Genomic DNA, 14,555 nt, shown 5'->3' with positions numbered 1-14,555 from the left:
AGGAAGGAAGGGCCTGCGGCCACTTTGACGGATTTAGTGTTAGGGACTACAGTAAACCAGAATAAACCCTTTCTCCCTAAATTGTGTCTTGTCAGATGTTAAACCACAGTGATGGAAAAGGGAACTGTGTTGGTTATTTTTCTGTTGCTGTGATAAAACATCATGTCCAAGGAAACTTACAGAAGGTTTATCTGGGGATTAGGGTCCCAAAGAGTTAAGAGTCCATCAACATCATGACAGCAAACACCAGGCATGGCAGCAGGAACAGCTGAGAGCTCACACCTCCAACCATGCCTCCCAGTGACATACTTCCTCCAGCAAGGCCACACCTCCTAAGCTTCCCCTAACAGCACCAACTGGGAAATAAGTAATCAAATGACCAAGAAAATGGGGGTCATCTTATTCAACGGACCACAGTAACTTACACAGACAGTGACACACACAAGCTCTCAGTGCAAATATGGGATCGTCCAGGTGTAGTGCCAGGGAAATGTTAGCGATCCCCCAAAACTAGACAGGAGCCGATCTGATGTAATCACAGTAGGGCCTTTTTATTTGAGCTAGCTCAGGCCAACGCACTGGGTCATGCAGGACAGTTTTGGTGATGAGGAGCTCCGAATATCTATCAGGGCAAGGCTTTATAGTAAGCAGCAAGTGAAGGGTGAGTCTGCAAGCATCTAATTGGGAAGTTACTGTGGCTTTTAACATTATTGGCTGGTGCTGAAGTCATATTATAATGTTACTTTCTGCTTCCCTCTGCACTGGTAACCATTAGTCAGGGGATTGGCTTGTAACCTGGGGGTGCAGGTTTGTTGGGGGAATAACCTGGAGACCCAGGTCTTGTTGGGATAATAACCAGGAGATGCTGTTCTTGTTAGGGGTTAGCCTAAAGACTGGAGCTAGGCTCGAGTTTTGTTAGAATGTAACTTGGAAACTAATGGTGGGTGCCAGCCTGTTAGTTTGTCTGAGTTCAAGTTCTGTAAAATGGAGTCTGAATTTAAAAGATTTGGCCTCTCACAGGTGGCAGCCGGCTGACATTGCCACAGGTGGGAACTGGGCAAGAAGGCTTGGTTATCCAGAGTCATCTAAGGCAATATTAGTACCTGTCTATCAGGAAACGCCTTTCATAATGTCATGGTGGGCACCTCTTGTTTGTGCCAAGTCCAGGAATGAAGAAACTTTCTAAAGGAAACATTCAAACCCAGTGGTCTCCAAGAGGACCATCGAGATGGCTTAGAGGGTAAAGGTTCTTGCCACCAAGCTTGGCTCCCTGAGGTTGGTCCATGGAAGCCACATGGTGAATGGAGAGAACTGACTCCTGCAAGTTACCCTCTGAGGTTCACATGAGAATCATGACATGCACATCCCTACACATAATTATTACATCAGTGCAATAAAAATGAAAATGGAACTATGAGGGTTTCATGTTGAAGAAAATGTAAACACATGTGTATAAGGACACGTATGTATAAGTTGTGTCCAGTTTGCCTCCAGACTTTCCAGTGGGCAAAATTTTCCTGTGTCCAAAACTCACATTGTGATGAAAAGCCACCAGGCAGATTTAAAGGCAACCCATGCAAGGATAATCACAGGAATATTAAACTATTTTACATGCTATGTATTCATACTATTGCTTTACATGTATTATGGTATGCAATGAGGTCACTCCCCAGCTGTGGAGTGTGTGTTGGGGGAAAAGAGTCAGATGACAACCTTGGGGGTGACAGTTCTCTCCTTCTATGTGAGTTCTGGGTGGTCAGACTTGGTGGCAAGCACCTCTACCTGAGTCACCTCACCATCCCGGACTGGGTGCCACCACCCTGTTTTTGGAGGTGTTGAGAAATCAAACCTGTGGCATGTGGTATACAAGAACTCTAGTCAGTGTGTCACATTCCCAATGTTTGAAAACCAGTCAGGAGAAAATGGCTTTCTGTTATTTCAAAGGATCATACTAAATAAAGATTAGGGATACAGATGGAATTACAGACTCTATGTTAAAAACAGACATGGGTGGCATACAAGAAGCACTTTGGCAATATAGCCGGATGATCTAGGAGAACCAGGCATGAAGTGGAAATTTCTACTTTCTTTGGAGACTCAATGGTGTTGTGTGATGTTTTTCTGAAAACTCTCTTATGAAAGGATGTTTTTGCTGAAGCAGACACGTGGTGTTTTTCTGAAAGCTGCCTGGACAAGGGACATGTGATGTTTTGCTAGATCTTGAGAGATGTTCTTTTGGAGAACACATGACGTTTGAAAAGAGTATAAATAAAACCCAACAGACAGCAGACGATGCTGTGTGGCATTGGTTCCACTTGCCATTCATTACTGGTCTTTGCTGGTCTTTGTTGGACTTTGCTGGGCTTTGCTTATGCTGGTCTTCACTGACGATGCTGTGGCATTGGTTAGCCTTGCCTTATTTGCTGATCGTTTGTCATGATTTTGTAGAGAGAAACGAACCAAAGAACTTCTGGTGGTGTTCCAGCAGCTTCTTCCTGCTTCTGCAGACTCAGGCCAATTGGTAGAACCTCACAGTTTCTTCTGGATTGAACTGCCATTGCTGACTCGTGTGAACTCAACTGCTGATATCCTGACAACACAGACTGGACTCACCCCAAGGAACTATATCTAAACAGGTCCACACCCTCCTTTGACCTAGTAACCTTTCCTTTCTACTACCTCTGGTGGGTAGTGAGATAAAAGAGAGATCAAAACATTTAAGTAAGCTTATTAGAGTAGGTTTTGGACAATATAAGCCTACACAGGGCATCTGGAATGTTCCATGTGTGGGTTATGTTACCAATGCTGCATTGGTGCTGGAAGATATCAGGCGTTTGGGTAGACTGAGCACTGTGGGGACAGGTTGGGAAGCTTCTTCTCTTGGACTCTGTGACCCTGAGGAACCCAGGGCTTCTCCTATTCAAACCTTCTCTGCAGGGTAGTTAGGTGGCTCAGGCCTGAGTGAGGCCCTGTGGCTGCAGAGAAAAGAATCACTGAGAGCCAAGGCATAAAAATAAACATGGTGTCACTTCCGAGTAAAATTATGGAGCTGGAGAGATTGTTTAGAGGTGAAGACTGCTACTGCTGTTCCAGAGGACCTGGGTTCAGTTCCCAGCTCTCACCCACTTGTAACTGCAATCTTAGAGGGGATAGGGCGCCATCTTCTGACCCCCCTGGGGGACTCCATGCACGTGGCACACAGACATACATTCAGGTAAAATACCCATATACATAAAAATAATTTTTAAAAGAATGAAAAAGAAATGTAGAGAAATAAGATTTCTGTAAAGAAAGAGATTGGGGTTATTACAGCATGTAGTAACACCTCCAACTCCTAGTGCAGGACTCTAGGGTCCCCCACACTAGACATATACACTGGTCTTAGGGATTTCACAAGGAAGGGAGAAATCGACACAATTCCCCCTACAGAGTGGCCCTGATGCTACTGGTCTATGATGTGTGTGTCATTCATTTATGGTGTTTGTGTTGTTATGTCTTCTTGTAGTTCAGGTTGACCTTGAATTCTTTTTTTTTTTTAACATGAATTTATTTATTATGTACACAGTGTTCTGCCTGCATATGTGCCTGTCCGCCAGAAGAGGGCGCCAGATGTCATTATAGATGGTTGTGGGCCTCTGCATGATTTCTGAGAATTCAACTCAGGACCTGTGGAAGAGCAGTTAATGCTCTCAATCTCTGAGTCATCTCTCCAGTCCCGACCTTGAATTCTTGATTCTCTTGCCTCACCTCAGCATGCCAAGTGTCGGTCGGGATCACACGTGGTGTGTGTGTCTGAGTGTGGTGCTGAGTAACAATCTGGGGAAGGCGCCAGAGGTGTAATCTCACTCAGAAGTTGTGTTTCAGACTGAAGATCTTAAGGACCCGTGAAAACCGCAAAACAGAAGGTTTGGGGCTGAAGGGAAAATCCCTGGCTGCTTCAGTATGAAGAGGGCAGAGGCGATGACAACTCCCTGCCTTCCTGAGCATTCAAGGCTCACAGCTGCTTAGGTGATCAGGAACCGGACCGGCTCCTACTCCTGCTGCCCCCTGGCGGCCATTAACGGCATTGCAGCTCCCAAGTGTCCTGAGGACTGACTAGGTTATGTCAAATGTCCCTTCAGACTGCAGAGTCCAGGAACTAACTGGACTCCTTCGAGTCGACTTCTCCAGCCCCCGAAGCTGTCCAGGTCACACTGAAGAAGGGCCACACTAAAAAACCAGGTATCCCCTGCACAGCCCCCACCCACCATCAGAGCATTAGTTTCTTTTTCTTTTGTGGTTGCTGTTGCCTGGGATTTATCCCAGAGCTTCCTACCTGTAGACCGTGTCTTAACTACACACCAGCTGAGTTTGATGTGACCCATCTAAGAAAAGCTCCCTGGTTTCTTTGGGAATACCTTTAATCCCAGCCCTCAGGAGGGTGGATCTCTGCATTCTTTGACCACATAGCAACTTCAAGAACACCCAGGACTAAAGACCCTGATCCCCAGGACTGACACCTAGAAAGGGGTGGTGGAGTGTGTGGGAAAGTTGTAACACGTGAGAAAGGAGCATGGATTCCCAGGGCTGGGTCTGGGTGAGCTTAGGCCCCCAGCCTGGTACAGCCAAGGCCCTGGGAAGTGAATGGGGTAAAGGAAACAACCTCAAATTACTTTATTTTCCTTGACAGCGTCTTTCACCTGAAATTTCCCCTCACGTTGTAGATGGGACCTGGGGACAGCTTCCTGCCACTAAGCTGCATCCCAGTGGATACTTCATTTTTAAGTTGTGGTCCAAGTTGCCCTTGAACTTATTCTGTAGCTGAAGCAGGCTTTCCATCCAGTGCCTCAGACTCCCAATTAGCCAGGATTACAGGTCTACAAACCAGCCTAGCTTTTGTTTAAGATCTGGTCAAGGTTGCCAGGCTATGATGACACACACCATTAGTCCCAACACTTGGGAGGCAGAGGCAGGTGGATCTCTAAGCTTGAGACTAGCCTGGTCTACAGAGAGTGAGTTCAAGGACAGGCAGAGCTACACAGAGAAACCCTGTCTCAAAAACCAAAGAATTTGGTCAAGGATGGTCCTTCACTCTAGAACCTGTGGGTCATGACCCCTTTGGGGGTCAAAGAACCCTTTCTCAGGGATTGCTTAAGACCATCAGAAAACACAGATGTTTATATTACTTTTTTGTTTGTTTGTTTGTTTTCAAGACAGGGTTTCTTTATGTATCCCTGGCTGTCCTAGAACTCACTCTGTAGACCAGGCTGGCCTCGAACTCACAAATCCGCCTGCCTCTGCTTGTCATTATATTACTATTCTTAACAGGAGCAGAATTATAGTTATAAAGTAACAATGAGAATAACTAATGGTTGGTATCACCACGAGGTACTCTATTTTAAAGGGTCACAGTATTAGGAAGGTTGAGAACCTCTGCTCTGGAGTCTGCAAACTTGTACAGAGGTGGGCAGCGGGCAGTGGGAAGGGTCTGGGTCACATGTAAATTACAAGATCTGTTTTGGAGCCAGGTTCACCCCTGCCTCAATGCATGGGTGCAAGTGTTACAGGCCCTCCCCCCTCAAAGGAGCTGTGACAGCCACTTAGAGGCTGACACAGACAATCTCAGAGTCTCTGTGGATTTTTTCTATGGTAGCCCTCAGGACAGTGCACAAAACTATCACGTTCTCAGGCCTTGTTGCATGTGCCACCCTCCTGAAGACCTACAAATCCTTCCTGTGCAACTTTGCCACTCCAGACCTCAGGCTACTACCCCACCCTCTTCCTGATGCCCACCAGGAACTGGCTACATCTACAAGAAAGAAATGCTGGAGAATTCAAAGGCCTAGAGACAAAGGAGAGGACACGGTCCCAGCACAGTAAGTACTTATTGTTGCCACAGACAGAGTGAGCCCTGCCAGGAGGTGATGTCACTGTTCCAGCGGAGCCCACAGATCAGCTACAGGGTGGGCTGCACCGCTCTGCCCTAAGAGCTGAGGTCAGTCAGAGACTGGGGTGGTGGGAGCTCACAGGCTGTGAATGAACAGCAGAGGAGCTGACTGGGAAATGAAGGTCACCTCAGAAGCCCAGCAAGTGGCCTTGGGCACATTCTGTTGAGGCAGAGGCCTGGCAATGGAGGCTGAGTGAGAGAGTGAGGTGTGTGGAAGCCTTGGAGACAACAGGAACAGGAAAGGGCTTCCCAGGTGACAGTGTGTGACCTACAGAGTCCATGGGAGTTTAGGGCCTGGTGGGTCTGAGTCAGAAGTTCAGTTCCGCTTGTGTTTCTTCAGCTCCACCATAAGGTGATGGATGTTGATGAGCTCAGACCTGGCAGGGAGCACACGGAGCTGGGGCTGGGACAGCACCCGGTGGAAGCTGGTGATACAGCTGGATCAGCTGGGTCAGTGCCCCCTGCACAGAGGGGACTCGGGGTCAGACTCATGTTGACTGGACCTGTCAGAGCTTCACCAGAGTTTCAGACACAGTGCTTGTTGGCCTTCAGGGCACTCGTGTGATGCAGAGCCCAGAGGAAAGAGCAAGGAAACACAACCATGGGTCACAGGCAAAGGGCTGGGAGTGGTCGGTCACCTGGATGATGCTGGTTCCATTTCGAAAGTTGGTAAAACTCCGCATTACATCCTGACTCAGGGACTCCACAGATGCCTTCCAGGAACTACCAAAGCCACGGATCAGCAGAGTGACTCAGGCTGATGGCAGAGGAAAGGGCAGGTCAGAGAGCAACCAGGGCTGGTGACTGTTCACCCAGCACAGAGCAATCAGGTCTGGTGTCCTTCAAGGCCTGCCCAGGGCACAGCTGTGCTCACCATCAAGCCTGGCTTTCAGCCAAGTCTTCCCTGCTGCGCTGCCTCCCTGACCCCATGACCCGCACACCAGCGCTGTCCCTAACTCCCACTGTCTCTAACTCACCATGACAAAACCACATAAGGCTTCAGCCTCCTTCACGAATGCCACCAGACCCCCAAAGGCGGGAGACAGCAACTCTTCAATGAACTCCTGGAGAGAAGTGCAAGCCCACACAGGGTCAGACTCCAGGGAACAAAGGACCCCTACTCTGGACAGTGATGACTAATGACACCCAGACAGCAGCCTCTGTGAGCCTTCCACCTTACGTGGTGATGTCACAGGTGCAGGGGACAGCCCCAAGGATTTCCTTCCAGAACCAGGAACCAAGAAGCTGGCTCATCAGGGAACAGTGCTTGCCACTGGTCTCCAGAACACACAGTGGAAGAAGAAAGAAAGAAGCCCACTCTTAGAAGTTGTGACCTCTGACCTCCATGTGCTTCAGATGTGCCTGTGCAAGCCTGCAGGCACACACACACACACACACACACAAACAGTCCCCTGAAAAGCAGAAGTGCTTGTTTTGGCTTGTGCATGCACACACATACACACAAGGCTATAGTGCATGCACACACATACACACAGGGCTATAGTACATGCACACACATACACACAAGGCTATAGTGCATGCACACACATACACACAGGGCTATAGTACATGCACACACATACACACAGGGCTATAGTGCATGCACACACATACACACAAGGCTATAGTGCATGCACACACATACACACAGGGCTATAGTGCATGCACACATACACATGGGGCTATAGTGCATGCACACACATACACACAGGGCTATAGTGCATGCACACACATGCACACCTATAGTGCACACACACACCCACACACACACCCACATAGCTATAGTTTTATTTTGCTTCTAATCTATTAGTACCGTGAACAAGTTAAATGAAACAGACTAGCAATGAGACAGTGGGTTGTAATCATGACTGCACACGGAGGTCAGTCCAACAGCATCACGGTCTTTCTACCACACCCAGGCCCTACCTGTGTCCGAGCATTAAGAAGCTGCTGGAAACTCTCCACCTCTTTGCTGTCATCTGCAGCCAGCTCCTGAGGAAGACAAGATGAGTCAGGAGCTTGGGACCCCCTTTACTGTAGCTAGCACTTCCCCTTCATTCCACACTGCAGACACTGCCAGGATCCAGGGGTAAAGCACTGAGCTCCTGCAGAGCTTACAAGCTGTAGGGACTCCCCGTGGGAGGAGCAGCATTACCATCAGCACACCCAGCATCATGTCATAGTTGTTGATCAGAAACACAAGCTGCTCCTTCCTGGAAGAGAACTCTGCAGCCACTCGGAGGACAAAATTCTCCACCTCCACCTGCAAAAGCCAAGCAAAAGCAGCAGGTTAAAAAGCGAGGTGACAGGGCCCCTCCCCCTGCTGGCAAGTCTGTCCTGTCCAGCCCCACCTGTAGCTGACCCAGCAGCTGCAGTATGCATTCATTGGGGATGGTCTGGTTGGTGCTGACAAGTGCAGAGGAGAACTCAGCATAGCGACTCGTGATCTTGGAGCAAGAAGGGAAGGCTCACACCTGCCTGCCTGGCTGTTGGGAGCTGACTTTAGTAGAAAGCGGCTAGATCAACTTTGCAGCCATCTGGAACCATATACCCTGATGAAAGACTTGGTTTTCAAAAGCCTATAACAGCTGAAGCACACTCTGATAAATATATTGTTTATCCCACATAGCTTGTTTTACTGTTTAGTGACCTCAGCTGTATGGTGCACGTGGTAAAGTGTTTTCACCTGTGTTCTCCTGCTTGTGTATATAAATACCTCAGAATTCCCTTGAATGAGGAGAGACTTGAGAAAATAGAAGAGACTGAATCACACCCTGTCTTGTCTCCATTCTTCGCATCTCTTGCCCCAAGAGCCCCTTTCTCTCTCTTGACCAGAGCACTTAGCTCCAAAAGCGTTGAGGCAAAAGTGTTGAGGCAGAATGTGGGCCTCAACATTAGTGGCGCCCGAACAGGAACTCCAGTAAGCGGGATACAGTGGAAGACACCCTGCGCTGGAGAACCAGTCCGACTGACAGAGCCTCAGCCTTTGAACTCCAGTAAGCGGTCATCCTCACTCCTGCGCTGGAGAACCAGTCGACTGACTGAGCTGGCTGAATTCGGAAGTGAAACAAAGGTGATTGCATAGTAACAAAAACGGGGCAAGAAATAAGTAAATAGAAACAGATGAAAAAGGATTTAAAGATGCAAGGAGTAAATTGCAGGCTGCTCTGAGTCAAGAGAGCCAAACAGATAGATAAAGGTTATAGTAACAAAAACGGGGCAAGAAAAAAATAAGCAGAAACAGATGAAAAAAGTTTTAAAGATGCAAGGAGTAAATTGCAGGCTGCTCTGAGTCAAGAGAGCCAAACAGATAAATAAATAAAGGTTATAGTAACGAAAATGGGGCAAGAAATAAGTGAGTAAAAACAGATGAAAAAGGCTTTAAAGACGCGAGGAATAAATAGAAGGCTGCTCTAGACAGAGCTAAGCAGAATGATAATGTTAATTGATTTAACTTTCAAAATGGGTGTGATTCTGAGTTATATAGTTATATTTTTCTGGATAAAAACTCAATGTAAAGGTTTTTCTGGTTACTGGCTTAAGGAAAGGCTAATTTGGAAAAAAAGGTTTTTCTATGAGTTTTCTGATGAGGTCATTAAGGTAGTAGTTATGTCTTCCAGAATTATATGGATCAGACATGACAGAGGTAGGCCTCCAGAACACTAGATTTCAGAGAATCAAAATAATTATCTTGATACTAAAACTTGTTTTGAGATTTGTATATTACAGAATACACAGCCTTGGTGAATGAATCTTCTTATCACCTGCATGTTCACTGATGCCCTGGACTTCCAGCTGGATGCAGTTAAGACAGACTTCAGATGCTTATCAATTTACCCTTCCCCTCATTCCTCTTCTAAAAGTCAACGCCCATGTTCAGCTTGAAGAAGTTAATGAAGAGTCAGCGCCCCAATTCCCTGGACTTGGGGACTGAGGTGGTTAATATTAGGCTGTCTTAATCTGTATAATTGTTACTAAGCTGATGCAAAATTCAAAGATTTCATTGGTATAATTTTTTCTATTCAAAATTTGTGGGTACAAGGCTTAGACCTTTTACTTCTCCAACAGGGGAAGTTGTGTGTTGCCTTAAAGAGTGTTGCTTTTATACCAACTATTTAGGCATTAAGTCTCTTGTCTCTTGGGTTGATGTGGTTCAACTAACTGATGGCTTTTATACGACAACAGATAGATGCTATTCAAATGAAACCCATACAGGTCCAATATTACAGGCTAGAAGCAGGGGACTCTTAAACCTCTGTCATCAAGACAGACGAGGATTAACCCCTAACTTACGGGCTAAGCCGGATAGCCAATGACGGGTAAGAGAGCATATCGAGACCCTTGCCCCTAAAATAAGGGAGGCCTCACCATCTTAAGTGAGGCTGGGGTCCTTTGTTCCAACCTAGGACAGGCACGGTTTCCGTAAGTTTTCCCAGCCTTCCCTTTTGAAAAAAAATTAAAAAGAGGGACCTGTTGGGAGCCGACTTTAGTAGAAAGCGGCTAGATCAACTTTGCAGCCATCTGGAACCATATACCCTGATAAAAGACTTGGTTTTCAAAAGCCTATAACAGCTGAAGCACACTCTGATAAATATATTGTTTATCCCACATAGCTTGTTTTACTGTTTAGTGACCTCAGCTGTATGGTGCACGTGGTAAAGTGTTTTCACCTGTGTTCTCCTGCTTGCGTATATAAATACCTCAGAATTCCCTTCAATGAGGGAGACATGAGAAAATAGAAGAGACTGAATCACACCCTGTCTTGTCTCCATTCTTCGCATCTCTTGCCCCAAGAGCCCCACTCTCTCTCTCTTGACCAGAGCACTTAGCCCCAAAGCGTTGAGGCAAAAGTGTTGAGGCAGAGTGTGGGCCTCAACACCTGGCAGACACAACCCCCAGCTGCCTCTGCAACTCCTGTCCCCAGTCAGGACAGGAGCTGTCTGCCTAAGTTGACTGCGGCCACGAATCTACTGGGTTCATCTGAAAGGGGATCTGGGAATGAAAGGGTCGGAGGGCAAGAAGAAATGAAGCCAAGACAAAGTTCTCTGATCAAGGCTCAAAGCTTTCATGTTTAGCTCTCATTTTAAAGGGGAAGACCCAACCCACAACCCCTCCTGGTTTCAGCCAGAGATGGGTGGGACAATCCATAGTCCATTCCAGGTCACAGTCAGAGATGTCTCAAGGCAAGCCCAGGGCAGTTCTGCTTCTGTGTTCTGTGCAGCCTAGGTGGGTAACTCTACCTAGATCCTATCACTTGGTCTGTTGTGGTAAGCAAGGTCTCTCAGGCCTGCTCAAGGCTGGGGGAAGGGTACACCCAACCCACCACTCTGGGTGACCCCTGTGTTACCTTCACCGGCCCTTACATAGTGGGGCTGAGTGTCCAGTCCTCCAAGGCGCTGAGGGTCAGTGCTGAGGACACTCTGGACATTCATCTCCAGGATCAGCTCAAACCGAGGCCACAGCAAGGCAAGCACCTGCTCCCAGTACCTGCAGGCTCAATCAGAATCAAAGGTCAGCTGGCTAGGGGTGCTGGCTGCTCAGGGGAGCATAGCACCCTTCAGGTGAGTAGGTGTGCCCGACACCAGTGCTGCCCCTGGGACACACAAATGGGAATAAGGGTGAAGGACAGCAGGGGAGGAGGAGCCCAGGGTCAGCACAGAGTTGTTTGCATAAGATAAAAAGCTGACCGCCTCCAGGCACAAGGTCCAGAGCTCAGTGACCTGTCCAGGGCAGGGACGTCCCTCTTTGCTGCAATGTTGTGGAACCGGAGAACAATGTGGATACAGAGAAAAACAGCAATGGCGTCGTAGCAGTCGGCCAGGTAGGACTCCAGGTGTTTCTGTGCCAGACAACTGAATGTTAGCCTGTTGTTCCAGTGGCTGTAGGCAAACAGATGTACATTTCTTTGGGGACAAGGCACTGGCCAGGGAGATGAGCTCCTTCCCTGTCCACAGGCACCTGAGCAACCTGACTCCCTCACTAACCATACTTATGTGAGTCCCCACAGCAGAAGCCGGGCTGACTTGGGATGGGAGCTCCAGGGCCAGGGCTTGGGGAACACTCATTCTCCAGGAGTTGCTGTCTGCCTGTGGAAAGGCATGGAAGTCAGAAGCTCACCAGCATCATGGAGAGCGTGTGGCCCATGACAGCGTGGAACAGGTCATGTGCAGCCGGGCCAGACACGACAAAAAATTCACAGATGAAAAGATATTCACGACAAGAGTTGTCGAGGAGGGCATAATGCTGGCTGCGGAAGAGCGCTTCAAACGGACACTACCAAGACAGAGAGACAGGGGTGGGTCTCGCACTGACCCCATGGATATGGAGAGTCAGCACAGCTTAGTAATGAGAGCTCACAAGACCACACACCCATCCTCCAGGCAGGGAGGAGCACCCTGAACAGGCACTGAAGAGGGGGCACAGGTCACAAGAGAAGCCCTGCCCACTGGCTGCTGCCGCCCCCACATCCACTTCAGCTGTTGCCTCCCGACAGCCACGCCCCCAGCCTCTGCACACCTCTAAGTCCATGGCTCCTAACCTCCCGCAACACAGCAGACCAGGGACCCCCAAACTAACACTTAGGGAACTGATCCCTGGCCATGGAGGGGTAGCCTCGACATACCTTCTGCTCTCCACGCTGGGCAGTATGGGGCGCCAGGATGGGGGCCTCGAGCTCAGCCGGTGAGATGACAGCACCATGGGTACCCAGGGTAAAGATGGTGTTCCTGCTGCAGAAGGACGGCTTCCAGAAGAATCGTGAACAGCATTGGAGTCAGGGAAAACAATGAGACAAACCGCACCAGGGCCAACAAGCCAAGGCCTGAGGATCCCAGAAAGCTCAATATGGCAAGGACAGCCATTTACAGACCAGAGCCTTGCCTCTCCTGACACCTGTAATGGCCATCAAGGTTTTACAAACCCTGTGAAATAAATGTGAAACCGTCAGAATGGAGTGCGTTTCTTGGAGAGGAAGCTGTTGCTTTCACATCTTCAATGGTCGAGAACCACTGAGTGGGTGAGAAACACAGCCCTGGGCTGGAGAGATGGCTCAGCAGTTAAAAGCACTGACTGCTCTTCCAGAGGTCCTGAGTTCAATTCCCAGCAACCAAACAGTGGTTCACAACCATCTGTAATGAGATCTGATGCCCTCTTCTGGTGTATCTGAAGACAGATACAGTGTACTTAGAAAAGAAAAGAAAAGAAAAGAAAAGAAAAGAAAAGAAACCTGAACTAATTGCCTTCTGCTCTTCCTTTTTTCTTTTGTCAGTAATTTTTTTGTCCCCCTTGGACAAATGAAGATGTCCCACCACCCTGGGTTGCTGGATACCCGAGTATTCACTCAGAGTCTTGGGTGGCACACTTGTCCTCATTCCTCGTCAACCTGGAGTCATGCCCACAATGCTTTCTGCCCTCCCCACAGCGCATGGAGCAGATGCTGGGAGCTTTTCAGAGCGGCCTCAGCTCCATCAGCTCTGAGATCTGGACCCTGCAGGAGCAGTCAGGAGCCATGAACATCCGACTTCACAACCGACAGGCAGTTTGGGGAAAACTTGGGGAACTCATGGCTGGTGGTGCCCTCTGCTCTGGTCACGGGAGTCACTGGTTTGAAGGGTTGTAATGTCCAGAGCAGGTGGTTGGGCTGGGTCACCTACACAGTTAACAACATAGGTCTTCAGGCTGGGTTGTCAAGTACCATGTAGAAACCAGGTGTGCCTGCTCATGCCTGTAATCACATGCTTGGGGAAGGGAGATTTATTTATTTACATTTGACATGTAAATAAATAAAATAACCAATTAAAAAAAAAAAAACTCCTAACCCTGCTTTAGCTGCCATAGGATAGGACACAGGTCAGGAATGATCCACGGCCACGTGAGGAGGTGTGGCTCAGAGATGAACACTTCGTACATATATCATGGAGGCATGAGACCACAGAGAGGCAGAAATGACACGTGAGGTATGAGGGGCCTGTTTCAGAGTAGCTGAGTACCTCCTGTCTAGTCTAACACTCCCATCCTCCCCTGCTCCTCAGAGCAATTCTGGAAGCTCCAGTGACAGAGCCCAGGTTCCTGGGGCAGCTCCAGGAGCTGGATGCCAAGGCAGCTGCGGTCAGAGAGCAGGAGGCGAGAGGCACCACTGCCTGTGCAGATGTCAGAGGCGTGCTCGACCAGCTCCAGGTCAAGGTGGGGAGTGGACAGCTTAGAGTCAGCTTCCCAAGGGCTTCACACTGCTTCCTGTAGTGCAGATGGCCCTCCAGATCCCTGGATAATCTAAAGAGGCTTGAGACGTGGCTCAGTTGGTAGAGCGCTTGCTTAGCATGCAGGAAGCCCCGGGTTCTGTCCCCAGTGCTGCTTATGTTGGCATGATGCCACAAATCTGTTGTCCTAGCACTCAGGAGGTGGAAGAAGAAATGGAGTTTGGGGCCAGCCCCAGATACATGAGACCCTGCCTCAAAAACAAGCAGTGCTTGCCTTGGTATCCTTGGCTACAGCCAAGGAAATCAAGGATGAATACATAGAGACACTGAGCAAGATCTACCTGTCATACTACAGCTCTCATGTGGGGCGGCTCATGAAAGTGCTGGTGGGACAGGCCATAGATGTGGGAGGAGGAGGAGGAGGAGGAGGAAGA

General features: G+C 48.6%; 1 protein-coding gene across 3 annotated transcripts; it reads right to left on the bottom strand.

Annotated features, from left to right (window-relative positions):
• Positions 1–2,978: 2,978 nt before the first annotated feature.
• LOC117701714 (vacuolar protein sorting-associated protein 52 homolog) lies at positions 2,979–14,555 on the bottom strand. Of its 3 annotated transcripts, none has more exons than XR_013070253.1 (6): positions 11,290–11,537; positions 8,082–8,189; positions 7,853–7,918; positions 6,904–6,990; positions 6,565–6,683; positions 2,979–6,387 (listed from the first exon to the last, which is right to left on the bottom strand). XR_013070253.1 is itself a non-coding variant. In XM_076706289.1 (6 exons), the coding sequence occupies exons 2-6, from the start codon at positions 11,356–11,358 to the stop codon at positions 6,666–6,668; spliced, it is 348 nt and encodes a 115-aa protein (XP_076562404.1). In that variant the 5' UTR covers positions 11,359–11,413; positions 11,647–14,555; the 3' UTR covers positions 5,634–6,665. The 3 variants fall into 3 exon arrangements, 2 of the variants coding, with proteins under 2 accessions (XP_076562404.1, XP_076784287.1); XM_076706289.1 differs by adding an exon at positions 11,647–14,555 and having other exon boundaries at positions 5,634–6,683; positions 11,290–11,413; XM_076928172.1 differs by having other exon boundaries at positions 5,634–6,683.

Source organism: Arvicanthis niloticus, unplaced genomic scaffold, assembly GCF_011762505.2.
Source record: "Arvicanthis niloticus isolate mArvNil1 unplaced genomic scaffold, mArvNil1.pat.X pat_scaffold_215_arrow_ctg1, whole genome shotgun sequence".
Classification (NCBI taxonomy): domain Eukaryota; kingdom Metazoa; phylum Chordata; class Mammalia; order Rodentia; family Muridae; genus Arvicanthis; species Arvicanthis niloticus.
The sequence above is the reverse complement of the archived record's forward strand: the minus strand, read 5'-3'. Positions and strand labels throughout refer to the sequence as shown.

What these genes read in the sequence shown, in the direction of transcription:
- LOC117701714 (XM_076706289.1), bottom strand. Translation starts at nt 11,358, where the DNA reads ATGAATGTCCAGAGTGTCCTCAGCACTGACCCTCAGCGCCTTGGAGGA. An exon ending in TGATGCTGGGTGTGCTGATG is followed by an intron (nt 7,919 to 8,081) that starts GTAATGCTGCTC and finishes TGTCTTCCTCAG; the next exon opens with GAGCTGGCTGCAGATGACAG. An exon ending in TTCTTAATGCTCGGACACAG is followed by an intron (nt 6,991 to 7,852) that starts GTAGGGCCTGGG and finishes ACTTCTCTCCAG; the next exon opens with GAGTTCATTGAAGAGTTGCT.